This window comes from Medicago sativa, chromosome 5, assembly GCF_051527215.1.
Source record: "Medicago sativa cultivar Bolivia chromosome 5, Bolivia_mono, whole genome shotgun sequence".
NCBI classification, from domain to species: Eukaryota; Viridiplantae; Streptophyta; class Magnoliopsida; order Fabales; family Fabaceae; genus Medicago; species Medicago sativa.
In genome coordinates, this window is record NC_140753.1 from 3,038,681 (window position 1) to 3,065,060 (window position 26,380).

Genomic DNA, 26,380 nt, shown 5'->3' on the forward strand with positions numbered 1-26,380 from the left:
CATTTATATAATTTTTTTTGTTCAAATATCCCGACTAAAATTTATGTTCACTCTTTTTTTTGACAAGAAAAAAAAAGAGTGAACATAAATTTTAGTCGGGATATTTGACAAAAAATTATTTCGCTCTTCTTATTTCATTAAGTTGATTAAAATTAATTTGATTTTGATTAAAATTATAAATATATTTGTTTAGCAAAGGCAAATTTACTGTATTTCATTCAAAATAAGTGAGTACAAAGTAGTAGGTACTTCACGAAAAACATGGGGGCTAGGGTGAGATAAAGCAGCTCTAGCGATGTTGTGAGCTACTTTATTTGCTTGCCTCCTAACAAACGACACTACATAGTCGGGATTACTGAGCAACAAAGTTTTACATTCATAAACTAAATCACCAATTTCATTAATTAGAGGATTGGTGGATTTTAGTAAGTCAACCAGAATCTTGCTGTCTGTTTTGAACATGACATGGTGAAAAGCTTTTGAGATTGCCATTTTGATTGACTCCAAAAGACCAATAGCTTCAACTTCCAAAACAGTGACAGAGGAGTAGTTGAGATCTGACTTACCAAGTAGAAAATTGCCTGTGGAGTTTCTGAAACAAATTCCATAACCCATGATTGTATTAGCATTGAAGATGGCGGCGTCAACATTACATTTGATCCAACCTTGCTGAGGTTTTGTCCAAACAAGTCAATGTTCCTCATGGTGTGGTGGGTTCTTGATTTTTTGCATACAACTCCATTCATGGAGGACCTCTTGAGCACGGGTGACAATGAGAGTTGGAGTGGTGTTCGTATTTTCCCAAAGCAACAGGTTGCGACTCTTCCACAAACTTCAAAGTGTCATAGCTGCTAAATGTCTTTGTTGGTCGGTTAGCCTGCTAAAAAATTCAAAAAGCAATTTTTGAAAGTTGTCCGCGCTAGGTAGCAGTTCGCTGATGATGTTGCCAACACCAATGAGATTCCAACATGCAACAGATTTGTGGCAGATAAAGAATAAGTGCATATAAGATTCAGCTAAAAGGTCACAAGAAACACATGTTTCAGAGCAAGGAACGATCCGTTTGGAGAGGTTGTCACTCGTAGGTAAACATTGATGAGTTGCACGTCAAAGAAAGGCACGTACACAGGGAGGAACATGGAGGTGCCAAAGGAGCTGCCAATGAGTGGAATTTTGAACCGGTAAAGATTCATGAAGAATGTCAATGCGTATACGGTAAGCCGATTTAACATAATAAGAACCATCATTTGTTGCCTTCCAGATGCGAGAGTCTTCTCGTTGGCTATTGTAGAGAGGAATGGAGAGAATGGCAGCAACATCAACATGATTAAAAAGAGAATGCACGAGGTTGTTGTTCCAATAGGTTGACCCCGGTATCATCAAGTCACTTACTTTTAAGTCCTCATAATCTGGGGGAGGAGGAGTGGACGGTTTGAGAGATGGTAAATTGCACAACCAAGGCATATTCCATATATTAATTTTTGAGCCATTACCAATCTTCCATCTATGCCCCAAAGTAAGAAAATGTTGAGTACTCCAAAGACTTCTCCATGTGTAGCTTGGATTATGACCGAGAGGGGCATCCAAGAAATCCCTTCGCGGGAAATATTTGGCTTTGAAGACATGAGTAAGTAGAGAAGACGAATCAGATAACAGTTTCCAACTTTGCTTACCGAGCATAGATAAGTTGAAGGCTTCCATATTACGAAAGCCAAGACCTCCAAATTTTTTGTGAAGAGTTAGTTTGTCCCACCTCATCCAATTGATTCCACGAGCGCCATTTTTTTTCGAACCCCAATAAAAGGAATTCATTATTTTTTCAATCTCATCACAAAGAGAGGTAGGGAGGAGGAAAGCTCCCATACAATAAGATGGGATTGCTTGAGCAACTGATTTAATAAGAACTTCCTTACCAGCACGCGAGAGAGACCGGGCACTCCAAGATTGACATTTTTTCCAAATACGGTCCTTAAGGTAAGAGAATATTTCCTTCTTGCTGCGACCTACCATAGAGGGGAGGCCTAAGTATTTACCAGAACCGATAGTATTTGAAACCCCAACGGAGGAGGAGATGACTGAAATGACATCTGAAGGCGTGTTAGTACTGAAGGCGATAGCAGATTTACTGTAATTGATTGCTTGCCCTGATGCTAATTCATAATGTGAGAGGATTTCCTTCAGATTTTGAGCTTCGGAGATTGTTGCTTTGCAAAAAAGGAAGTTGTCATCCGCGAATAAAAGATGGCTAACCGGTGGGGCAGAACGGAAAATACGGGTTCCATGCAATTTATCTCGAAGCTCATAATTTTTTATGATGGACGACAATCCTTCTACACATAAGATGTAGAGGTATGGTGAGAGAGGACATCCCTGACGAAGGCCTCGTTGTGGGGTAATAGGACCAATGCGGTCTCCATTGAAAATAACATGATATTCAACAAAAGTAATGCACATCATCATCCAAGAAATCCATTTAGCACAAGCCCCGTCTTGGTAAGGATAGCTTCCACATATGACCAGCTGACACTATCGAAGGCTTTTGAGATGTCTAGTTTTAGGGCAACTTCGCCAATTTTGCTTTTCCTTTTGCAGCGCATGTGGTGAAGAGTTTCGAATGCCGTTAAAGAGTTGTCCATGATGGAACGGGAATGAACAAATGTTGCCTGTTTCGGAGAGATCCATTTGTTAATAAGGGGCCGAAAGCGGTTAGTGAGTACCTTAGGGATAACTTTGTAAAGAACGTTGCACAAGGATATAGGGCGAAGATCTTTCATTGATTCTGGATTGGCCCCCTTAGGTGCAAGAACAATATTTGTAGCATTAAGATCCGTAGGTAAGGAACTAGAGTCGAGCCAAGAAGAGGCTGAGGAGTAGACATCGATATGGATTTCATTCCAAAACCGTTGAAAGAAAGCTGGGTTAAGACCATCAGGGCCAGGTGATTTATCTGGATGCATGCTGAATATTGCCTCCTTGAATTCTTCTTCAGTGAAAGGATGGGTTATAGATAATAGATATTTTGCACTTTCATATTGTAACAAACTATACTTATTCTTTTCAAATATAACAAATATAATGTCTTTTAAAAAAAATACAACAAAAATGATATAATTTTTTTTTTGAATGACACCAACAAAATATCATTATTTGGTTATAGTAATTGAAAGAAGAAAAAGTCAATCCAAAATAGTCTATTTTCTTGTATAGATTCAAAATCAATTTTTTGTGGAATAAAAATAAAATAAAGCTACTGTAAAGCTAAACAAAAGACTAGAGGCGTGTCGTACTCGTACGTAGGATTTTGATTCCTTCGAATGAAAGAAATCCATTAGTAGTATCTACCTACTTACCTTCGTTTTCGTCCTCTCTTCTCTTCTCTTCTTAACACGGCCAGGCCAGGTACAACTAACTAACTACAACTTCCATAAACTCTTTCTTTTTCCTCTCTTTATTACTTTTGTTTTCTTTTTTTTTTCCTACAAATTTAACCTTTTTTATTCTCTTGGATTGTTTGGTTTTTTATTTTTATTTCAATTTTTAAGTTGATTAATGAAGTTTAGGGCTGATCGATGGATACATGTTGTTATAGTCTTTATTTTGAAACTATTTTAGTTGAGAATCAGAATATTTAGGTGGGGGAAAATCGGTATGGTGTTTCTAAGAGAGAAAATTATATGCAATATGATATTTAATTGGATTTTAACCTAACCAATTAATAACTGTTCCACTATTTCTTTAGAGGTGATTGTCTCTGTAAATGTGCTTTGTTTGAGTTTCGTCAAAGAGTTACTTGATGAACAAGTGTTATCTTCATTTAAATAGTTTAAAAGCAAGTTTGTCGGGACTGCTAGTCTAACAATCCGGTGAGCTTGCTATTAGTAGAAGAAGTGATGGATGTTATTACTTTTTCTTTTCTTTTCCGATTCTACATATTCAGTTTATCATGTTAATTTCAATTTTTTTAAAAACATTTTATAGTGTCCGTAATTTAAAGAAGAAAAGTAATCCCTCCCCTATCTTCCCCTCTTAAACCCTCCATCCAATCACACCCTAAAAGGATTTTTGGACTTTATATTTTGCAAGATTGGTTTGCAATATGGTAGTACTTAGATACGGGAAGTGATGCCAAGTTGCCAATAGTAATATCACTAGAGGAAACTTGATTCATGTCCAACTTCTAGCATTGTTGATGTTTCAGGATTATTTATCGGTTGCACTTATCGCCATTATCTTCCTCTGGATAGGTTGGCATTTCCTTGAGAACTTAAGGTCATCTGTAATCACTCTCAAGTTTTAACATCTGGTGTAGAATATCTTGAGAACAAGGCACCTATTACTGAATCTGGAACTCATAAATCTTTTAGGCATTGTTTTCTGGTGGGAAAGGGAATAAAGATCAACACTCTGAAGGTCGTCAATCGCACAATCTAGCTTATTTTGGGCCTTGGTGCCATCCGAGGACTTGAAGAACACCAAGGGCTGCTTTCATGTTGAAATTGTTTACACTTCGAGGGCTGCCATGGAGCCCTAGTAGTGGTAGTCGGGAAAAGGTTTGCTTTCATCAGGTTTTGCACTGCGTTTCTTTTGTCATTGATGAAGGTTCTGTTATATCTTACCAAAGTCAATTATATTTTGTAGGTTGAACTAACAGCTGCAGAAGTAGAGTCTCTTCGATCAGAACTTGTTGATTTAGAGGAGAAGGAGGCTCAGTTAAAAGCTCAGTGAGTGATCCATAACTTTTTACTGTTACAGCATTTTCTGTCTTACAATGTATTACAATATCTTTTTACTGTTATAGCATTTTCTGTCTTACAATGTATTACAAGTTTAGTCAAATAGCAGTTAGCTTTGGGTTGCAATTCTTGTGATTTCGTATTTATCTTTTGATCAAATTTACGAAGACATTGAACATGACAAAGCTAGGATTTCAGGTTCTAGCCATAGATTTGGAGTCTAGTCACAAGTGATTGTCTTAGTAGTAGGGATCAAATGAAGTTTAATTTCCTTATTGTTTTGTAGTTCTTCATGTCACTCCATATAGTGATTCTTTTTTGCTGTTACAAAGGAAGCTACTTGACCTCGGAGTTGAAATTCAGTGTTTAATCTTTATCCAGCCCTCCCCTATCTGGGGAATACTTTTTGTGTTTTCTGTATATAACTTTGATTTTTTTATTTGACACAGGTTGGAAAATATTGATGAAATTTTGCGGTCAGCTCGTCTATCCGGATATTTATACATCCGAACCGTACTTAACTGCCCAAACCTTCATTAGTTTATTTTGCATCCATCTGCTTGTCATTACCTAACACGCTTAGTACTGATTGGCTTTCATTTTTTATCTACAGAGATGGACAGAGCTTCCAGGAGAATCTCCACCTATTGATGATACCGATGTAGATGATTGGCTTCCTCGCTTTGTTGTTCTTCAGGGTGAATGTCTCTTCATATATTTGTTGAGTACAGGTAGTGCTACTAACTTCTATTTTATATGCAGAGCTGTATTTCTCACTTTAAGGCCTTTACCCGATGAATCTCTCTTATATTCTCTCGTTAGTTTCACATTTTTCATATTTATATTGTTTTCAGATATATGTATTCAACTTTAGAGCAGTGAATCAATGCTCTTTTTCTCCTTTTTTTCTCTCCTCTCTATTTTTTTATCCTTATGCTTACGAAAACGCGAGATGTATATATGTTTATTTGCTTCAGAGATAAACTTACTTTTAAAAATATTTTTCTAAAGTTTCACCTCTTTTTACCAATATTTTTCGGATGATTGGCTTTCATTTACAATTGCTGATGAAGGGGGAAATTGCAGACTTAAGTCCTCACGACTCAACACTTCTATCTGACATTGTTGAAGTATACCAATTACCAAGTATTAAGCGTGAAGATGGTGAGATGAGATACGCCTTTTGTATTTTAACACGACATGGATTACGATATGAATGCTCGAGCAGTTCTAAGATACAGGTATGCCTAACTTAAGAATATCTGATTAGTAAAAAAAAAAAAGTTAATATTTGTTTTTTAGAAGTTAACACTAATGTTGATCAATTTCTAATTGCATGTTGTATGTATTTTCATCATATTAAATGATGTAATTCGCTCTTTTATTCCTTTTTAAGGTGGATTCGTGGTTATCAGCTCTGCAATCGGACTGCAAACTGGAATCTGATGCATCAACTCCCAATGGTTCGATATAGATGTAACATGTTTTACTCCTTGTTTGGGGGAATTTGAGATGGCATGAAAGATAAACTACTGTGTAAATATGAAACTGATGCCATGACTATTATTTCTTGTACATGCAACATAAAGTAACAGAATAGAGACTGATGATTATTTGGTCACTTCTGACTTATTCCAGGACTTGATTGACCCATTAAATTTTGAATTAGAGGAACTAATGAACTTTGCTAGTTTGGTGATTTTCTACGTCTATATAAAATTGAGTTCTTCCTGAACAGTTAAGTTAGTTATACTGGGTGATCTTGATGGGGATCATTTTTGTCTACGCCTATATAAACATTTGCTAGTTTGATGATTGTATACATAGCTTTGTATGAACACGAGGAGTGCTTAGGTAGTGTTTGGCCCAGCTTTTTTTCAACTTCTTTCACCTTAAAAGTAGAAGGAGGGCCAAACACTATTTATGAAAAGCTATACAAAAAATAAGCAACTTAATTTTATAGAAGAAAATATGACCAAAAGGAGATTGAAAAAAAGTTAAAAAAACTAGCTTTATACGGAACTTACAACTTAAGACCACTATTCCATTCCTGCCATGGATAAAACCAGCTATTTTTTTTAATATTTTTCATTTGAAACTCCATCTATACGAGGCTACCATTAATTCCTTGCTAATCTTTTAAAAAAAAAATCCTTGCTAATTAACATAATGAATACTACCATCAACGTTTTTTCCCCAGCTAATTAACATAATGAATACTACTTGCTAATTAAAATAATAAATTACTCAAAAAAAATTAACATAATAAATACCACTCGTATAATTCCTGCTATTTTTTTAATCTTTTCATTATTTCTCTTTCAAAAAAAAAAATCTTTTCCTTCTTTCGATTAAGAAAAACGTGATTTCTCTTGTAAAAAATAGTTATTTCTAAACAATACAAAAATTATTTTATTTAAAAAAATTAGTCAGTTTTGAATTATTTTTCTGATCAACGTCATAATTTTTTCTTATAAAATTGATTAAAAAAATATTCAGTATTTTAATTTTTTTATTCTATTAGCGAACTATTTTCTTCATTTGTTATATATTTTTAATGATCAATGCATTCAACAATAAAAATTAATAAAAACTACAAAAAAATTCGAAATACATATATTAGTTTAAAGATGGTTTTTAAGTTAAAAAAATATAAAATTGCCAAACACCTTTAACTTTTTTATTAAAGGACTTATATATTGACTTAATTATAAAGTAGCTTTAAACCTACATATAAGTCGGGCCAAACGGCAACGCTATCTTTTCAATATTCCTTTTTCAGGGAATCTTTTCAATATTCTATCTAACACTTTTTTATTGGGTAAAATTAATATGGATCCCGCATTTTGAGAATGAGACTCGCATAAGTGATAGGATTCACATTGATCGTAGCAAATTAAAAAGTGATTATTAAAAAGAGTGTCAAAAGAGTATATATGACATTTCTTGTTGCTACGAGATTGGGGTTTATGGGTTTCTAAATTAGATTTTGTTAATTTGGGGGAAAATATTATTTGAGGATTATTGTTGATATTTTAATATCATATAGCTATATTTTTTTAAAAATTTGTTATTCGATCTAAGGACCGACTAATTTTAAGGGTCCAATTCCTACCCTTTACTTGCGGGACTATAGACTAGTTCATTGAAATTGGCATCAGACAAGTCGAACCTAAGGTCTTGAGAGAAACTCATTTTGAGGTCAACATCACAATGTCATCCCAAATGGGTTTATAGATATCTGAATTTTATTAATTATTATACTTATTAAAATTTATGTTGTTGAATTAAAATAAATCTTATGACGTGGATATTCAATATGTCTATATGTTATATGGAGAGGTGTTAAATGGGTTGGCCCACCAAAACATGGGAGGTCCAACTACATAAATGGGCTAGACCGTCTCAGTCCATTTGTGTTTGGACAACGAATTCTAGTGTCTGGTCCGATCCGTGTGGGATCATGGGCCAACCATACCCGGCTCGTTTTAGTTTTTTTTTTATTTATTCAATTTTTTTTATGTATTTTGACATTTTAGTTACCCACAACCATCCTTTTTAAAATATGATTGAATGAACATATAAATTTAAATAATTTTTACATTAGCATTAAACTCTAGATTTATTCCTTCAAATGAATCGAATTAATAATTTATAAACTTTAGAATTTTAAAACTTTGAGCTAAATTTATCCATTTTTATTAAGCATACTTATTTAAATATTTTTTATTAATAAATTTTAAATTAGTTGATAATCTTTAAAAAATAGTGTTTTTTAACAATAATCAAATGAAAATTTTGATAGTGGCCGACCTGAAACCCGATGGGTTAGCTCAACCCATTCCAAAAAAAAAGCTCAAGTGTATTTTGGGCTGACAATTTAAAACCGAATCCTAAATGTAGACTAATAGACCGGTCCATTTTTCACATCTCTAACTACATGTGATCTACCACATACCATGTCTACAAACTAAAAATAATAATTTTAAGAGCATTAATTTTTCCACTCTGTTGCCTTCTCGCGCGCCCTGCAAAAATTTCAATAATACCTCTGGAAAATAAAGGAAAATGTTAGTTTTCCGAACCAGATTGTTAGTTTTTCCGGAAAATAAAATCCGGACGCATACGCTATGAATATTTGTGTCTTTCTTTGATGTCAAAGGTCTCTGTTGACCGTTATACGACCCCCGCATAAGCTGCAATGCAATTGCAGGGGTCGTATGAGTGGTCAACAATGACCATGACACCACAAACACTCCTAAAAGCTACCTAAAAAACTTAAAAAATTTGAAGAAAATGTAAGAAAGGAGGTGAAGAAGAATGAAGGAAAATGTTGAAGATCCAAGCCTTTTTATAGCCTTAAATAAGTCATTTAAATAAGTCATAGGTCTTAATTACAATCAAATATAACGTGTTCCACATTCAAAACCGTCAAAAAATGCATTCAAACTCCACTAACCGGCCTAACTTTTGGTGAAACGTCACCGGCCAAAATGTTACTGAGGGTTTCCGGATTTTATAATCCGGAATGCATGAAGTTATTCCGGATTATAAAGTCTGAACTGCACCAGACCCTTTATTTGGATCGTTTTCGTTGCGAATGCCTTGGAAAAAAATTGAACAAAGGTACATAACATAAATAGAAGCAACATAAGACAAATAAACAGTTAAAAAAAACCATAACAGAAATGATGAATCTTTTAGGAAGGTGTTTTCAAGAGGATTTCTTTGAGTTAGATCATGCTACCCTGTCAAATGACATATTCATCTGGCAGGCAGCAAGATCTTACTCATAGAAACCTCTTGATATTTTTGAGTTATCTATCTATCAAGGAGGCATCAAGGACTATCTATATATTTTTGACAGCATGCTGAGGATCTTTGATGAGTCAATAATTAGTTAGTTTTAGTATAATATTTAGTTTCATTTTAATTAGATTTAAGTTTATTTTATTTTAATATTATTTCCTTTTTGAACTAATTTACTTCAATTGCATATTATTATATTTCAGGAATAAATATTTGATGGATTGAGTCTTGGAGCAAAAGAAAGGAGTCTGGATCTGATTCAGAGCAAAAATACGAAGATTTAGAGACAAAAATATATCTTCCCAAAGTAAGAAGCTTGGCACGGCCCGTGCTAAGATTGGCACGGCCGTGCCACCCTCCAGGAGTGCCTTTTGCTGCTTTTGCTTAGTATTTAAGCTACTCTATTTAGTTTTGACCAAAAAACCCACAATTGCTTGTGGAACATTCTAGTGATGTAATTGCTTAGATTTTAAGTCGAATGTATCCTATAAATAGAGTAGCTAGCCATCAAAAACGAAATCATCTATATTTTTGGAATTCAATAAGTGATAATTGTCTTTCTCAATAAAGCTCTTCTTTTATTTCTTTACTTTCTTGTTATTTTATTTATGTTCTTCTTCTCCTTCTCTATGTCTACGATGAACATGAGTAAGTAGACTTCTTGGGATTGTTGGATAAGTCTAATGACATAATCCGGATCAAACCAAGCCTTAAACCTTAATTTTATGTAACCCTAATTTCTAATCTAGATTCACCGTTTTAACATGAATTAACCATTATCAAACTGTAGAAGCGGAAGTGGAGGGTTTGATAATTGTTAATTCATTATTCCAAATATCAATTCATAAAACGAAAGTGGAGTTTTGATATTCGAACAAGTGAATCTAGACAAGGATTGCGAAACATGAAAATAGTCTAGCAAACCTTGAGACACATAAAGTTTCGAACTTCAAGGATTCCAACGGCAATCACCCATGAAAATAAGTGTGGTTGTTGGAGGAACACACTCACTGAGACCGAAAGGAGATGTGATAGGCCAAAGAGAAACTTGTCTTTAGAGATTAGGTCTAACATAAAGTTATAAGTTTAAAGGTTTGGTTTGTAAAGGATTTGTCGCCACGATGAACCAATAATCTCAAGGCTCCTTTTATTATTATATTTTCTTTCAACCAACTGAAACCCTCTACTTTACAACTTGCTTCTCTTCTAATCATCAAATTAAAGTTGATTGAATTGAACAACTCCCTGTCGGAACGATACTCTCTTTTATTACTACTTCGATAAACCGTGCACTTGCGGTTTATCTCATCAATCTTCATCGTGCCGTTATATAGAGATCTATATATTTAAAACAACATGAGAAAGATCCTCAGCACAATGACAAAAATTTGCTCTGGTTTCTTTGGTGTGTTTGTTTGTATTTTTGACAGCATGCTGAAGATCTTCATCACGGAGTCAAATAGAGAACTATCTATTTAGGACCGCGTGAGAAAGATCCTCAGCTTGATGACAAAAATTTGCATGGTTTTCTTTGGTGTGTTTGTGTGTTTTGCTGGTATTGAAGCTCAAAACCGGAGAGGGTGTATTTATAGAGGTCCTTGGATGTTGTGGACCACATAAACTCTTGGTGCAATGTGGATCACACAAAAGAATCCTATGCTGAGGTATTCCGGATTTCGTTTTCCGAAACACACTTACGCCCTAGGTGAATCCGGATTTCATAATCCGAAAATCATATCTTTGGTTATTTTATCGATTAGATGAACATATTTGACGTAATTTAAAACATAATGAAAGTTTAAATAATATACATATATTATTCAAAACATAATGCAACAGCTTAATTCAACAACACATAACTAACACGCAATTAAAACAACATAAAACACGCGATTAATTAAAACATAACACATTATCACGGATCATCTAAACTAACTTCTTCCTTTGGTCCCTCCAGCAGAGCCCTGATCTCTTCGTAGTTCCTGGGCCGGTGCAAACCTTTCAGAATTTGTTCAGCAGATCTAACCAACGAAGCGTCCAACTCGATCGGTCCTCTAGTACTGTGCTGACCAAAGACATAGAACATGGTTCTCACGTCGTCGTCGTTTGTGAGTTTCATCCGGCTGAAGCAAAGAGATCCGGCTGAGTCGGACAATGGACATCGATATTCAACATCGACCACCCTCATCATGTCTCTGTGGTTGAGTTGACGGTTGATTTGATCCAACTCATCCTTCAGCCCGGAGAGGGTGACATCGTTGCGAATACTAAACAGATGGGGTGGTTTAACGCCGTTGTAGTAGACTGCCGCTAGTTTGGTGTTCAGATCAAAGCCATGGAATTCCATAATTTTTTCCTGGTGTAGTTTACTTGTAACGAAAATAGGGACCCCTATTTATAGAGTTATCTGGGCGTTGTGGACCACATAAACTCTTGGTGCAATGCGGATCACACAAAAAGAATCCAATCCCGATGAATTCCGGATTTCAAAATCCGAACCATCCATCACCCTAGAGAAAGGCCAACTTTCCCTTTGTTTCACCCTATTATCGTATTTATTCGGACTACATAATCCGGAAACCATTAGAGTTGTCCGAATTATGATATCCGAACTGCATCAGTTAGTTTTGGCCGGTGGTCTGCACCACAAGAAACATGTTTTCAAAGGTTTTTACCACCATTAATGGCTGGTAAAACTCTTTTGAACACGTTTTTTTGACTAAGAATTAAGTGTTTACATAACCTATGCTTAAAGAAATCCTATAAATAGCCTCCAAAACCTTCCCATTTTCACACCATTTCTCAAACTCTTTCCTCCTCTCCTCATGTTTATTCTATGTAAAATGTGTTTCCATCGTTGGCCTTTCATAAAACGATGTTGCTTTGGAAACTCAGGGGTTATATGACCGGTCAACGGGGAAGGCAACGCGCTACAACGAAGCACAGTTTGTCTGGGGTGTCACGTTGACCATCACGGTCTCTTTCACCCCGGAAACAAACCTTACCTCAGTAGCCTCCCCCCCCCGACCAACCTTCTTGGGGCAAAGCTAGATTTAGTTTTACTCCAGGGAGGTCGGTTTTCTGGTAGTTTTTTTTTTCTTTTCTACTTTTCTTTTTATATTAATAAAATGAGTTTGTTTTAGGCTCTTAGGTGATTAGAAATAGTTTTAGGTTCTTATGTAATAAGCTTAAAAAACTTCAACGTTATTGTAATGTATTATTCAAATATCAATAAAATGAGTTGTTTTATATTTTTGTCTTTTTATTTCTGTTTTATATGTTTATTTGCATTTATTTTACGAATTTCAAAGCTTAAAATTGAAAAAGTTCTGGAGAAAGACCATTTCGAAATGTATAATCCGGATAAATCTGAAAAACGTTAACAATTCATTCCGGAAAACGAATTCCGGACCATTGGTAAAAATGAAAAAAAATAGGGCACGCGAGGAAACCTAGAGGGTGGGAAAAGTAAAACTCTAATTTTTAAGGTAAATCTATTTTGAACTTTCTTGTTACAACTTAAAAGGATTCGTCATCAAAGGACCAAAACTTAAACAAATAAGAAGACCAAAATGTATTTATACTTTTTTTTTTGGGTAAAATTACACTTTTAGTCCCTTAACTTAATTTCAGGTAACAGTTTGGTCCTTTATCTTTTTTTCATTTCAATTTGGTCCTTTTTGTCAATTTTCATATGAATTTTTAAGCTTATAATTCATGATTTTATTTTCTTATGGTTTTTCAGTCTTCAAATCTATGATCCTCGTCTATGTTTGCATAAGAATATTAGATTTGAAGCTTGAAAATGTATATGAAAATGAACAAAAATGAACAAATTGAAATGAAAAAAAGATAAAGGACCAAACTGTTACCTGAAATTAAATTAAGGGACTAAAAATGTAATTTTGCCTTTTTTATTTTGTTACAACTCGTGTGGTACGACGTGGTTCACATAAGTGACCAAATCCGAGTTTTTTTTTTGTTGACGTTTAATCCAAGTTACTCGTTTTTTTTAGGGATTATCCTTGTAGCAGCACATGTCCTGGCAATTTGTATAGTGTAATTTTCTAGAATTATCAACATTTGCATTTCCATGATTTATTTATTTTAGTCAAGTCCATGATCTTATTTTTTATGAAGATATTTTTACACGTCAACGAAAATGTCAAATCCATACATTAAGAACATCAAAACAGATAGAAGAAAAATGTCAAATCCACTTTAAGAACATGTTTGTTAAACAATCCCATCGTTGCAATACAAAATATAAGAAACTTTCCTTCTTTCAAAAAAAAAAATATAAGAAACTTTCCTAAACTATCCAATTTGCCTTAAAAAATAGACAAAAAATGGACGTCATTCAATACGTACCATACCAACTACTAGTAACTACCACCAAGTGCCTTAAAACAAGAAGAAGAATGAGCATGTATACATGTACTGGCAAATAAATACTACACGTTGGGACTATTTATTGTTCAACATTAAAATACCGGTACATTTTTTCTTTTGACAAGTACATCGTGGGCACAGCGTTGTTTGGCTCATTTATTTATATAAATTTGTCTCAAGCAATTTAGATAGAGACGAATTAACTTTTGAGTTTTTTTTAAGGAAAATTAACTTTTTAGTTGTTCAACAGACACATATAACTTTATTTTTTTTCGTTCAAAAGAGATTTAGAGCCCATTTATTAAAAATTAAAATAAAAGTGGTTTTGATATTGAACAATTTATAGATTATTTTTTAGAGATTTTATAAAAAAATCAGATTCTATTTTGCGTTTTTTTATCGTAGTAAAAATCATTTTTATTTTAAAAAATAATTTAATTGTTTGAACACAACTATAAAAAATGGATTTTTTATTTCAAAACTAGTTCAATCTTTTGATATTTATTTTTCCTCTCCTTTCAAAAAAACTATGTTTTGAGAAGATACTCCTAACAACTTCTCATTTAAAGTTATTTTTAGATTTTTTTAAAATTCTATTTTTTTAAAAAAAAGTTGTAACAAATGCATGAAATATTCTTAAAAGTGATTATTTTAAAAAAAATCTATTAAAAAGCTATAACAAACGGGCTGTTACTTTAAATCCTATTAGTTAACGATGGTGTTTCACATATACTATAATAAAATTTTGTAAAAAGAAAATACTATAATAAAATGTTCATATAAAAAAAAATGTTTTTTGGCCGGATAATAAAATGTTTTATTTTTTCCTTGAAAGAGCAACAATATATCGTTAGTATCTTTTTTTTTTTGTTTCAACATTATTAATTTATAATCCCCTAAAAAAAATTGACACTAAACTAGCCCATCCAAAATTAACATAGAAAGAATTTAACCTAAAACTTTGAGGAGGAGCAAACTTCAAGGTTTCAAATCAACACCACAAGGTCAAAAATAGGGTGTTTTGATTTTAACTAAAAAAAAAAATAATTTGAAGCTCAATCTTCTCACTTAAAGTTTGCAAAAAAAATAAAATTTGAAGCTCAAACTTCATTGCATCGGCACAGACAGCCCTGTTAGGCGCTAACTCCCAAACATTTTATCGAAATTCCACCTTGTATCTATGATTTGTCATCTAATGAAATGAGATAACTTATTCCTTTCAAGAAAAAAAAAAACACTGTGAAGGCATTAGATGAGTCAGATTCCACATTTTAAGGTTTAGCTCGAGGAGCAATATCTCACTAGGAAACAAAGTCTATGGGCTAAACTCATTTAAATGTGAAAAAAATTTATCAACACTCTTACAACTACAAATTAAAATTTTACATAAATTACACGAGAGTAATACAATCAAAAAGAAAAATTACACAAGAATAAGAAATATCCACACCAGAAAGTGTAAAACGAGTTTGAACTTTAGATTCCTTGAAAAAAAATAAAATTAAAAGTAGCTTTTTGTTTTATTTTATGAAGAAAAAGGAAAAAAAAAATCAAATAGTGTTGCGTAATGAATCGGATGGATGGAAGTACTTTATTTGCTGACCAACCAAACCTAATTTAATAAAACAACACTATCTTAGCCAGCAATTACGCTGAGCACGTTTCAATACTATCATACCCTACCCTACCCTACACTCTGGCTCACTCCATCGACTCTTCAAAGTCAAAACCAATATTCCCTTTCCCTTAAACCACCGTTAACTGCATTTAAAGTCTCATCTACTCTCTCCATTTAAAATTTCTCATTCTCCGCTTTACTTAACCATTTTTCTCATCGATCGATTGTTGAGCCATGGCGCAGAAAAGATTCATCATTGAGGTCGAAAAAGCGAAGGAAGCTACCGAAGATAAACCTTCAAGAGGACCTGCGTATCGTAGCATCTTCGCTAAAAATGGTTTTCCATCTCCTATTCCTGGTCTTGATAGTTGCTGGGATGTTTTTCGGTTAGTTTTTCAATCACTTCCATTTTCATCTTAATTTCGATGTGGATTTCGTTAGTGTCATGACTTGAGTTGAAGTTTTTCGTTCTTTGATTTAATCTTCATTTCGTTTTTTTTTTTATGTTAGTAATTAGTAGATTTAATTACACTAGATCAGATTCTGTTCATTTTATTTTAATTTAATTTAATTTAATTTTCGTTGAGCTTTGATGCTAATTTGCAAATCAGAGCTCTCTGATCTGAATCTTAATATCATTCAGAGTGAGTAAATCGGATTTTGCTATTCGGTTTCTCGAATTTTCTTTCTAACATTGGAGAAATATTGTTTACTTTTTTTTTGTGTGTGTGTGAGCATAGAGGACTTGAATATTGGATTTAATTTTTCGCTCCATTTTGGACTAAGTATGAGTCATGTATTACTTCACTTTTAGTTAATGTTAAAAGAAAATAAGTGTTGTTAATCGCAGATCACGACAAATAGAGGTTTGTTTAAATTCTGTTATAATTTCGTATAGCCGCTATTTGACAAGATTTTGTAATAAATAGCTTATCATGGAGCGATAACTATTTCTAAGAATTCTGTTATACTATAGTTTCGCTTTTTAACAACACTAGCAAAAATTTGGACCTGTATTGATAAGACATTAGCCGTTTCAGTTCTGATTGTATTAGTGCTTTTACAGATTGTCCGTTGAGAAATATCCAAATAATCCTATGCTTGGTAACCGAGAGATTGTGGACGGGAAGGTAAAGTATTGGTTACTGTATAAATCTTTTGTTTTTTTGAAAATTTTCTTGCCATAGCTTGACCGGTCATGGATTTTGACTTATTTAAGTGCTCGCATGTTATTATGAAACTTAACAGCATGGCAAGTACAAGTGGCAAACTTACAAAGAAGTATATGACATGGTGATCAAAGTCGGAAATTCTATCCGCAGCTGTGGTTATGGAGAAGTAAGTCTTATGTCTCTTCTCTTGATTACCAGAAAATGAAACCTTGTTTTGTTTTTGGCTATTTAAATAGCATTTTCTACTTTGTATGATATTCAAATTCTTGGGTTCTCTGTACATGTTGGGTTGTTCATTATTTAATAGCTACAATCAGCATCGACGTGCAATGCCAAATTTGTGCGGTTTCATGCAATTGGTAGTTTCAGAATTCAGATACCTCTTATTTAATTTCTTTGAACATATATTATTGATAATGTTACTATCTGCATCATAAATAGTTCAATAGTTATTCACTTACCAAGAACATGTTCATGTGAGTTCAATTGCAAGTCTTTGTCACTACCAAAAAAAAAATTTGCTTAAGTCTTTGTCACAGATTTTCCTGATGAACTTAAGCTGGCAAAATTTGTCTAATATGATTTTGACATTTCACTTCCGCATGTAATAATTATTTATATTGATTAGTTTTTTTGAGCTTAATTTGTATATTGCTGGTTTGCAGGGTGTAAAATGTGGTATTTATGGTGCCAATTCTGCAGAGTGGATTATGAGCATGGAGGTACATTTTATTTTGAATTTCTTTCGTCTTGGTTTTCTTTTAAATTTTTCCAATTCTAAACCCTGTTTTGTTCCCCAATCTTTCTCTTGCTGCCTGATTGACTCATGCCTCCCATTGAAGGTTTTGTTTTGTGGTTTCAATCCCTTACGAGGCAGCACAAAATTAGGGAAAAGTTCCTTATTGTGTGATCCAACACATCTGTGAGGCATTGTGATGTTTTCTTCCAAATATTGAGTCAGTTCAATGGACCCCTAAGTCATCCATGTTATGCTCTCTCATTTGGAACCTTATTTCTGATTTAAGTCCCCCAAAAAGTATTCTAAGAGTTGTTCCTCTTGAAGGACTCCAGCTTGCACTTCAATGTTCTACACATGCTCCTCCACTCAGTCCGTCCGATCCAATGTGTCCAACTTTTTCCCTCTTGTCTCTTCCTCAACCTTCTAATCGAAGTCATTGTAGAGGCTTTGCAACCAGATATAGGCTTTAATGGAGCCAAAACTGAAATTGATTGTTGTCGCACTTCCCATTTCCATGATATTAATTTGTAGGGGAAAATACACTCACATCCCCTTAAGTATGGGTAAATAACACAAACATTCCCTCTAGTTTTGAAAAAACAACAACCCCCCTTGAGCTTTCACGGCGTTAAAAATCTGTTTGATGCAGACCTCCTTTCTTTCATATGCTTCTCATCCATAAATTAGGTTCGGCTGTCAGTCACCATTTCTTAATATTTGTTTAAAAAACATAACTGTACAATCGACAAAGCACTAGCTTGCTGCAAAATATAATCTAACAACCTTCTTTCGATTACAATTTCACTTTCTAATCCATACATTTATCTATATGGAAAAACATGCACAGTGCAGAATTATTTTTCATGAAGTTTTAGGAGTTGCAATTATTTCACAAGCTTTACATTCGATTACTTCAGAACAAAATTTCCTTCTCGTCAATCTTAGATCCTTAAAACCCTTTCCTTTGCTCTTCTATCGTTCTAATTCTAAACTACCATTTGGTTAAACGTCTATCAAAAATACGAAAATGAAAACTCATTATTTTCTCCACTTTTATTTTTGCAAACAATGGTCTAATGTTATTCGATTTCGTGAAATCCCTTGAGAAACCTTGAATATGTGAAAAAATTATCATTATAACTTTCTGTCAAAATAGACACCGTTAACTTGAGAGGGGTAGTGAGTGTCTATTTTTTTAAGATACAAGGGTGGTTATTGTTTAATTAAAAACTAGAGGGGGTGTGAGTGCTATTGAGTCAAACCTCAGGGGAGGTGAGTGTAACTTCCTCTAATTTGTAAGGCAAGTGCAGTTTCTCTGCTGAACTTTGCACCTCAAAATTTCTCCAACTCTGCAATCAACTCGATGGAATCTTTCCTTCTCCAAGGCTCCAACTTTGTCCACACCTTCCAGGATCTGATTTGTACTCTTCTAACCTCCTTTTCATTTACCTAATCCTATTAACCGGTTCATGCACTATACGTCTGTTTTTCAACTGTCCTTCCCTTACCTCTCCTGTAATACACTTTTAATGCCCTCTCGTTAATACAATACATTCACTCTGTTTGTTGCGGATTTTTTTTTTTTTTTCCTTTTCGGTTTTATACCTGTTCTTATTTATTTCTATGTCTCCTGTGTTTTCTTTTGGTTGTTCTTGTCTGTCAGTAGTCCTTGTTGACTATAAAGGACAATAAGTTGTTTCTTTATTGAAACTCTGTTTCATCTTTTGAATGTCTACTTTCTACAGTGTTCTGCTTCTATTATTTATTGCTCTTGTGCTTTCGTGGTGCTGTTAGTGAGCATCCCTGGTCACCTTGCTATAATATTCCTTTACTAGCTTCTTCCACTCGATTGTTATTAAGTTTTAAAATATATTCAAATAATTGCAGGCTTGCAATGCTCATGGACTTCATTGTGTTCCTTTATATGATACCTTAGGTATGTGTAAACGTTTTGCATGTTTGTACACAGTTATGGTGCTTTAACTGCAATTGAATTTTGGTTTCCAAACCTATGTGCATGAGATTTTACACTTTGATGTTGTTAGAAAAGTTGCAACATTTTTGTCAATATGGGATTTTTTGCTTACTTTTACCCAAGCTCACCAATTTATGCTTAAAAACTTACACCCTCCGGTCACAAATATAAGCAAAAATCCAAATTTTAGATTCATTCAATAAATGATGTATGTTGTCTACAATAAAGACCACATACATCATTTATTTAATGAATCTAAAACATGGATTTTTGCTTATATTTGTGACCGGTGGTGTACCTGTTTTATTAACAAAGTTCCTTATATTTGATAAAAAAAAAATGCAAGTTCTAAATTCACACATTATTAAGAACTTTGATGTCTATCCGGTATATTTTTGTTTTTATCCCTCGTGATTTTATAAAAAAAAAGTGATTTCATTGATCAGTTTTTTGAAAATCTTACCTAATTTATGAGCTTATTGCTGAAAAATTACTAAACCTTCACCAAAACTTGTCAGTTGCCTAAAATTGTGATAAACTATCTCACAGCAATAATAACTTGCTTGAAATTTATTACCATGCAGGAAATTCAAATTTTGCATGAGTGCTAGAAACACTCTCTTTTCAACACTCTCTCTACCACTCACTCTTTTATTGGGCAAAATCATTGTGGGGCTCACACTTTGGAAATGGGTTATACATAAAGTGGTGGGACCCATGTGGATTTCACCCAATAAAAGAGTGGGTGTTAAAAATAGTGTTTTTAGCATTTAATACTGGTTGAATGTCTTGATAATCAGTATTTTGTTAGGTTATTTTTCCACTTCGCCGAAAATAAATGCCATTCTAATACTTTCATATTCAGTTTTCTAATTTTGAATTTCCAATTATCATTGGTTTTGACACTCTCATACATATATGACTTAGGTTCTGGGGCCATAGAATTTATTATATCCCATGCAGAGGTCTCAATTGCATTTGCAGAAGAAAAGAAGATACCTGAGGTTCATCTATTGAAATAATCTATTTCTTATTAATTTATTGTTGGGAAGGATCAGAGAGTTAGGTATCCTTTTCTTTGAACAGTCTGTCTGATCCTATCTTTATTTTAAAAACTTTTCAGCTATTGAAGACATTTCCAAATGCAACCAAATATCTCAAGAGTAAGTGTTTTATTCTCTTCTATCTTTGCTAAAATTCATGTGCTTTAGAGAGAAGCAATGACTTTTATGTTTCTATACAGCAATTGTGAGCTTCGGAAAGGTTACCCCTGAACAAAAGCAAGAAGTTGAAAAGTTTGGATTGGCAATATATTCATGGACTGAATTTTTACAATTGGTGAGTTATTCATTTCATGTATTATTACTCTTTCTACTCTTACTTGTAAATTGGACATGAAAGCTGCTCCTTGTATAATTAATTGGCATTGCCTACAATTGCTCTGAGTCCCCTTTGCAGCATAAATAGTTGGTTGAGTTGTATCACTGTCTCGGTCCACCGGAAGTTAGTCTTAGTAATAGCGGAATGTGTGGAAAGAAATAAGTTAATATAATTGTTATGCAATTCAAATAAGAAAAATAAGGATGATATCAGGTCAATGGAAACTAATGCATTGTTTGAATAGTTGACTTGGGTCAATTTTTGTAGATACATATGCATTAGAAGTTATTTTTCTAAACCTCATTACCTAGCAGAAATTAATGTCTCTTTTGCTACTTCTGTAGACATATTGTGGTTTCCATTCCTAATTTGGTTTTTTATACTTGCCACAGGGTGAAAGTCAGAGTTTTGATTTACCTGTAAAGAAAAGAAGCGATATCTGTACAATAATGTATACTAGCGGAACTACTGGTGACCCCAAGGGAGTATTGATATCCAATGAGAGTATTATTACCCTCTTAGCTGGGGTGAAGCGGCTATTGGAGAGTGTCAATGAAAAAGTAAGTATTTATCTCTTATATTTCACTTAATTTATGCACTGAGCACTCCCTATGCAAAATTTCTTTTCATTTAATTTATGCATATTCTATATCCAATTTCAAAGCTCTGGATTTAATTTTTTTTGTTCAGGTTTAAGATACTAAATGCTTAATTGTCCTTTCTTTGACTTACAAAATCTCCCCTCTTTTTTTCTTTCTTTACAGTTGACTGAGAAGGATGTGTACTTATCATACCTTCCTCTCGCACACATCTTTGATAGGGTCATTGAGGAGACATTTATATGGCATGGTGGTTCAATAGGCTTCTGGCGTGGGGTGAGTATATGTACTAAACTTGCCGTTACTGAATTATAATTCATAGTGATAATTGAACTTCAGATTTATTTTTATCACCCCAACAAGTCCAAAATTGGAATTTTTTTTTATTTGAATATGACCTTGTCCATCATTTTCACAATGGCTGCAGGATGTTAAATTATTAATTGAAGATCTCGGGGAGCTAAAACCAACTATTTTCTGTGCGGTACCCCGTGTACTTGAGAGAGTGTACTCAGGTATGGTCTTTTGAATGTTGTATGACTGTTTTACCTTTGTAAATCATTTCTTGATAATTGGAGTGGGATTTTTTCCCCCACATTTCTTACCTATTTTTCTGAGCTGCCACCCCTTTTTCCAGCTAGATAAAAACTATATTAAGATTCTCAACTTCGGTATGCAGGTTTGACACAGAAAATTTCTTCTGGAGGCTTCCTGAAGAAGACATTATTCAACTTTGCTTATTCATAGTAAGTACTAATGAACTGTCATGAATCCTCTATATGATATTAGGAAATTGTGAGTGTTCCTTTGTCAAGTCATGCAGAAATTATCTTTTAGATTAGTTTTTATTTTCTTAATTAGGTTGTTAAATTCAACTATTGTTCGTCCTAGTAAGCATTGCAATATTCCAAATAACATAAGCTCTGAGAATATATCGCAGTAAGTTGAATAACATGAAGAAAGGACAAAGCCATGCTGCAGCATGTCCACTTCTTGACAAAGTTGTGTTCGATAAGGTAGTAAAGTTTACAAATATTAATTAATTACCAGCCGCAGTTTCACAGCATGTTTTTTCTCCTTTTGGCTGATTTGGTTTTGCAATTTTATTAGGTGAAACAAGGTTTAGGGGGTAGTGTACGTCTTATTTTGTCTGGAGCAGCACCTCTATCCTTGCATGTGGAAAGTTACTTACGGGTGGTGACTTGTGCTCATGTCATACAAGGATATGGTATGCTCTTTCTGTATTTGAAAATCAAAATTCACCCATGCAATAAGCACATAGATATATAGTTGAATCTTTATCTGTGTTTTGCCAAGTCTAGTTTCATATTTTAATTGCTGAATATATGGATATAAACTGTTGATTAATTTGAGATGAGCTGTGACAATTAGCAAATTAATTTTAGTTTTAATGTATGTTTATAGAAATATAAAAGTCTAACTGAAATTTATGTGGGAATTATTCTGATGTTTCTTCACTTCAATGCAACATATGTAATAATGTAGATATCAGCATATGTACTATGGACTTCACTAATGTGTCTTTGTTGAAATGAAAACAGGTCTGACTGAAACCTGTGCGGGAACCTTTGTCTCATTACCAAATGAACTAGATATGCTTGGAACAGTGGGTCCTCCTGTACCAAATGTGGATGCGTGCCTGGAATCTGTTCCTGAAATGGGTTACGATGCCCTTGCAAGCACACCAAGAGGAGAAATTTGTGTGAAGGGCGATACCTTGTTTTCGGGGTACTACAAACGTGAGGACCTCACGAAAGAGGTTCTGGTTGATGGATGGTTCCATACAGGTTATTGATGTTTTCCAAAATTAAACTATATAGATACTATTTAAATTGGCTGTTGGATCACATTTTGAAGTTTATATTCTTTTAAACTGCATGGTTTATTCAACAGGGGACATTGGAGAGTGGCAACCTAATGGAAGTATGAAGATTATTGACCGGAAGAAGAATATATTCAAGCTTTCACAAGGAGAATATGTTGCCGTTGAAAACCTGGAGAATATTTATAGCCAAGTTACTTCTGTTGAATCTGTATGTCTTGAGAGCCCTTCCAATGGTTTTAGTGTCCTAGCTTGTAGTGAAATTATTCCCCATATGAAGTTGAAAAAAATATCTTTTTACTCGTACTACATGAATTGATGAACTCGCTGGTTCATTATAGAATTAAAGAAACTTTCAATTACGGAATTCAAAATATAAGCAGGCTATAGACTGATCCTCAGTTAATGCAGAGACGCCATCTCTAGGCTTGGATATTTTTCTCTCTTTCCGTAGCATAATCCAAATTGCATTCTTATTTCTTGCTGGACATATAGTTCTATAACTGTACTGAGCTTTAAATTTTCAGAAGCAGCATGTGTATGTTGCCCATAGTCCTATGTGCAGTCGTGCACAGATTCTGGTCCGTATTGGTATAATTTACAACATTAGTGTCCACATTCTGTAGTTCATTATGATCAAATAAATAGGACTATTCTTGTTGCATGTAGCAGCTGTACAATTATTCATTGTGACATCCATATGCATAAGCTCATAAACACAAAAAAAGTCTTTACTTTCAGCTTCATTTCATGAGTTAAAATTGTTCTGTTCTGTGCTGATTTTAACTTTTATTCCTCCTGTCTCAGATATGGGTTTACGGAAACAGTTTTGAGGCCTTCCTTGTTGCTGTTGTTAACCCCAGCAAACCAGCACTTGAACATTGGGCAGAAGAAAATGGTATATCCGTGGACTTCAATTCTCTCTGTGGAGATTCTAGGGCAAAAAGTTACATACTTGACGAGCTCTCAAAGATTGGAAAGGAAAAGAAGGTTCTATCTAATTTAAATTTCTTATTTTTGTTCTAATTTGTTATGAATGGAGTGTATGTATGCGTATATCATGCCGATAAAATATCACATTAATTTAAGGGGGGTTTTCTACAATTATCACGACTATTAATAATTCCCACACAACATACTTTTTTAGAAAGTACCCTTTTCAACGTAATATAAAATACCAACCATCTAATCATATACTTTTAGTTTCAAATACTAGTAAAAAAAAGTTTGTACTAATATTTAACAGAAAATATTAGCATAGTTAACTAAGATTCAATGACTAGGTGGCCCAAAATAATTTTGTTCAGAGGATTTTTTAAGTGGTGTGTGTATGGTCTTATGTTTGCACCAATTGATTCTATTCTACATGTACACGTGTTTGCATGCATAAGTACATCTCCTGAAATTTTATGCTATGATGGATATGTTTGACAGTTGAAAGGATTTGAGTTCATAAAAGCAGTCCATCTTGACCCAGTTCCATTTGATATGGAACGGGACCTTATCACTCCAACATATAAGAAGAAGAGGCCTCAGTTGCTGAAATACTATCAGGTAAAAGTTGTCAAATTCTCAGGATTTGATTTCTGCTTCACAAATTATTTCTGCTTTATTATAGGAATGGATAGAATGAGCTGTCTTTGTATATAGAACTTTTTTTTCCTTCCCTCATATTTTCTTTCCACTGAGCGTATAACTGAAAACTGGTATGGAAATCTCATCTGATTGAGTGAACTAAGAGTCGGTTTTTAGATGTCATCTGCACCCATGTTATTAGATTAGTTGTGAATCATAGTGCAACTGATGTGCCCTGTTTCGCTGCTTTAATATCATATTAGTTATGAATTAGTTACAATACAGTTCAGTTAAAGTAGTCTCTTCACTTACACTTGGCTTGTATGTAAATAAGCAAGTACCTGTTCATATGATCCATAAGAAAGTTTATTTTCTTGTATTTCATGTATAGGCGTAGTTAACTAGTTATGTGCCAAACTGACTTGAAACTGAACACTCTACATGGTAGTTGTATTCTAAGTAATTTGGAATACTTAAGGTGAACGTCTAAGTAAATGTGTAAAATGTTTTCAAGTGATTATCCTCTAGTTAATAGTGGTGAGCATACAATTATTTTTCCACTTCACTTTCAACTGCAATTTTCCATTGCACTTTTAACGTTTCAAAGCCTGTTTTAAGGACTTGATAATTTCTGTATTCTGAAAGTACTGACTGCAATTTTATTTGTGGCACAGAATGTTATCGATGACATGTACAAAAGTGGAAATAAACCCCGTGCCTGAGAAATGCTTTTGGAGTTGGTGCCATGTCATGCAGATAATTTATTTTCTGCATGTGATTGTACTTGCCTTTGTTCATTTATTATTTCCTTTTGGTTACTGTCTGTACATATGATTATGAAGAGACGGCAGATCGTCTGCCTTACTCAACTGTGAAAGATACAATAATACAAAGTTTAAACAAATTGTTTTCTTCACCTCCGACAATATTCGTTACAAACTTTTGTTAGGAAAATAAAATATTATTCCATTCCTTGGCAAAATTAACAATGGTGTAGTTCTTGTTTTTTACTTAGAGATGGTTTCAAAGCTTTATGCAATAAGCTGTGAATCTGACTTATAACTGTTTGTTTTAATGTTTACAATTGATTAGTTGGACACTCCTTATTCTTTCTTGTTAGTTAATTCTTTTGAAAGCTGTTCTAAATCTCACCATTCATATATAATGGAGATTATGTTTTTAAAGCTAGAGTTGTATTCAGTGCAGTGATGATTTTTCTCACGTTACTCATTTGTGGGTTTTTCTCTTTTGTGTTAACACGATAAAAGGAAACGTCACGGACCACGGTGACGTATCAAACAGGGTACTAGACAAATCATCTATTAGGGAATAAATTGAGAACTGCAGCACCTTCATTTGGTATTTTACAAGGAGAATTCTACGGTACAGTCACCCAAATGACTTTTCCAATAAAGTCAAACATTTTAAATCAGTTTGTGGAAAACCGGCTTTAAAAGTCTAAATAAAAATGGAATTTATTAAAGGACCAACAGGGAAATGTATTTTACAACCCTTTATATTATGTCCAAACTATCAAGATATTAC

The 26,380-nt window shown here is 33.8% G+C and overlaps 4 protein-coding genes across 8 annotated transcripts; 2 read left to right on the forward strand and 2 right to left on the reverse strand.

Annotated features, from left to right (window-relative positions):
• Window positions 1–204: 204 nt before the first annotated feature.
• LOC146919167 (uncharacterized) lies at window positions 205–615 on the reverse strand. The gene has a single exon (XM_085710611.1). It carries the CDS (start codon window positions 613–615, stop codon window positions 205–207), a length of 411 nt encoding a protein of 136 aa, XP_085566737.1.
• A 2,668-nt stretch (window positions 616–3,283) lies between these two features.
• On the forward strand, window positions 3,284–6,365 carry LOC146919168 (uncharacterized). 5 transcript variants are annotated; one of them, XM_085712411.1, is made up of 8 exons: window positions 3,284–3,399; window positions 4,199–4,269; window positions 4,365–4,550; window positions 4,639–4,721; window positions 5,183–5,246; window positions 5,347–5,464; window positions 5,820–5,974; window positions 6,130–6,365. In XM_085712411.1, the coding sequence occupies exons 3-8, from the start codon at window positions 4,488–4,490 to the stop codon at window positions 6,205–6,207; spliced, it is 561 nt and encodes a 186-aa protein (XP_085568537.1). In that variant the 5' UTR covers window positions 3,284–3,399; window positions 4,199–4,269; window positions 4,365–4,487; the 3' UTR covers window positions 6,208–6,365. The 5 variants fall into 5 exon arrangements, with proteins under 5 accessions (XP_085568537.1, XP_085568538.1, XP_085568539.1 ...); XM_085712412.1 differs by having other exon boundaries at window positions 4,199–4,244; XM_085712413.1 differs by having other exon boundaries at window positions 4,245–4,269.
• Window positions 6,366–11,457: 5,092 nt separating this feature from the next.
• Window positions 11,458–11,889, reverse strand: LOC146919169 (uncharacterized). The gene has a single exon (XM_085710616.1). It carries the CDS (start codon window positions 11,887–11,889, stop codon window positions 11,458–11,460), a length of 432 nt encoding a protein of 143 aa, XP_085566742.1.
• A 3,748-nt stretch (window positions 11,890–15,637) lies between these two features.
• Window positions 15,638–25,817, forward strand: LOC146919170 (long chain acyl-CoA synthetase 4-like). The gene is made up of 19 exons (XM_085712418.1): window positions 15,638–15,938; window positions 16,619–16,682; window positions 16,801–16,890; window positions 17,390–17,446; window positions 19,351–19,399; window positions 20,366–20,442; window positions 20,562–20,601; window positions 20,682–20,776; window positions 21,211–21,378; window positions 21,583–21,693; window positions 21,845–21,932; window positions 22,097–22,163; window positions 22,358–22,433; window positions 22,528–22,645; window positions 22,980–23,225; window positions 23,332–23,471; window positions 24,068–24,250; window positions 24,695–24,814; window positions 25,510–25,817. Exons 1-19 carry the CDS (start codon window positions 15,787–15,789, stop codon window positions 25,555–25,557), a joined length of 1,989 nt encoding a protein of 662 aa, XP_085568544.1. The 5' UTR covers window positions 15,638–15,786; the 3' UTR covers window positions 25,558–25,817.
• Window positions 25,818–26,380: the final 563 nt, after the last annotated feature.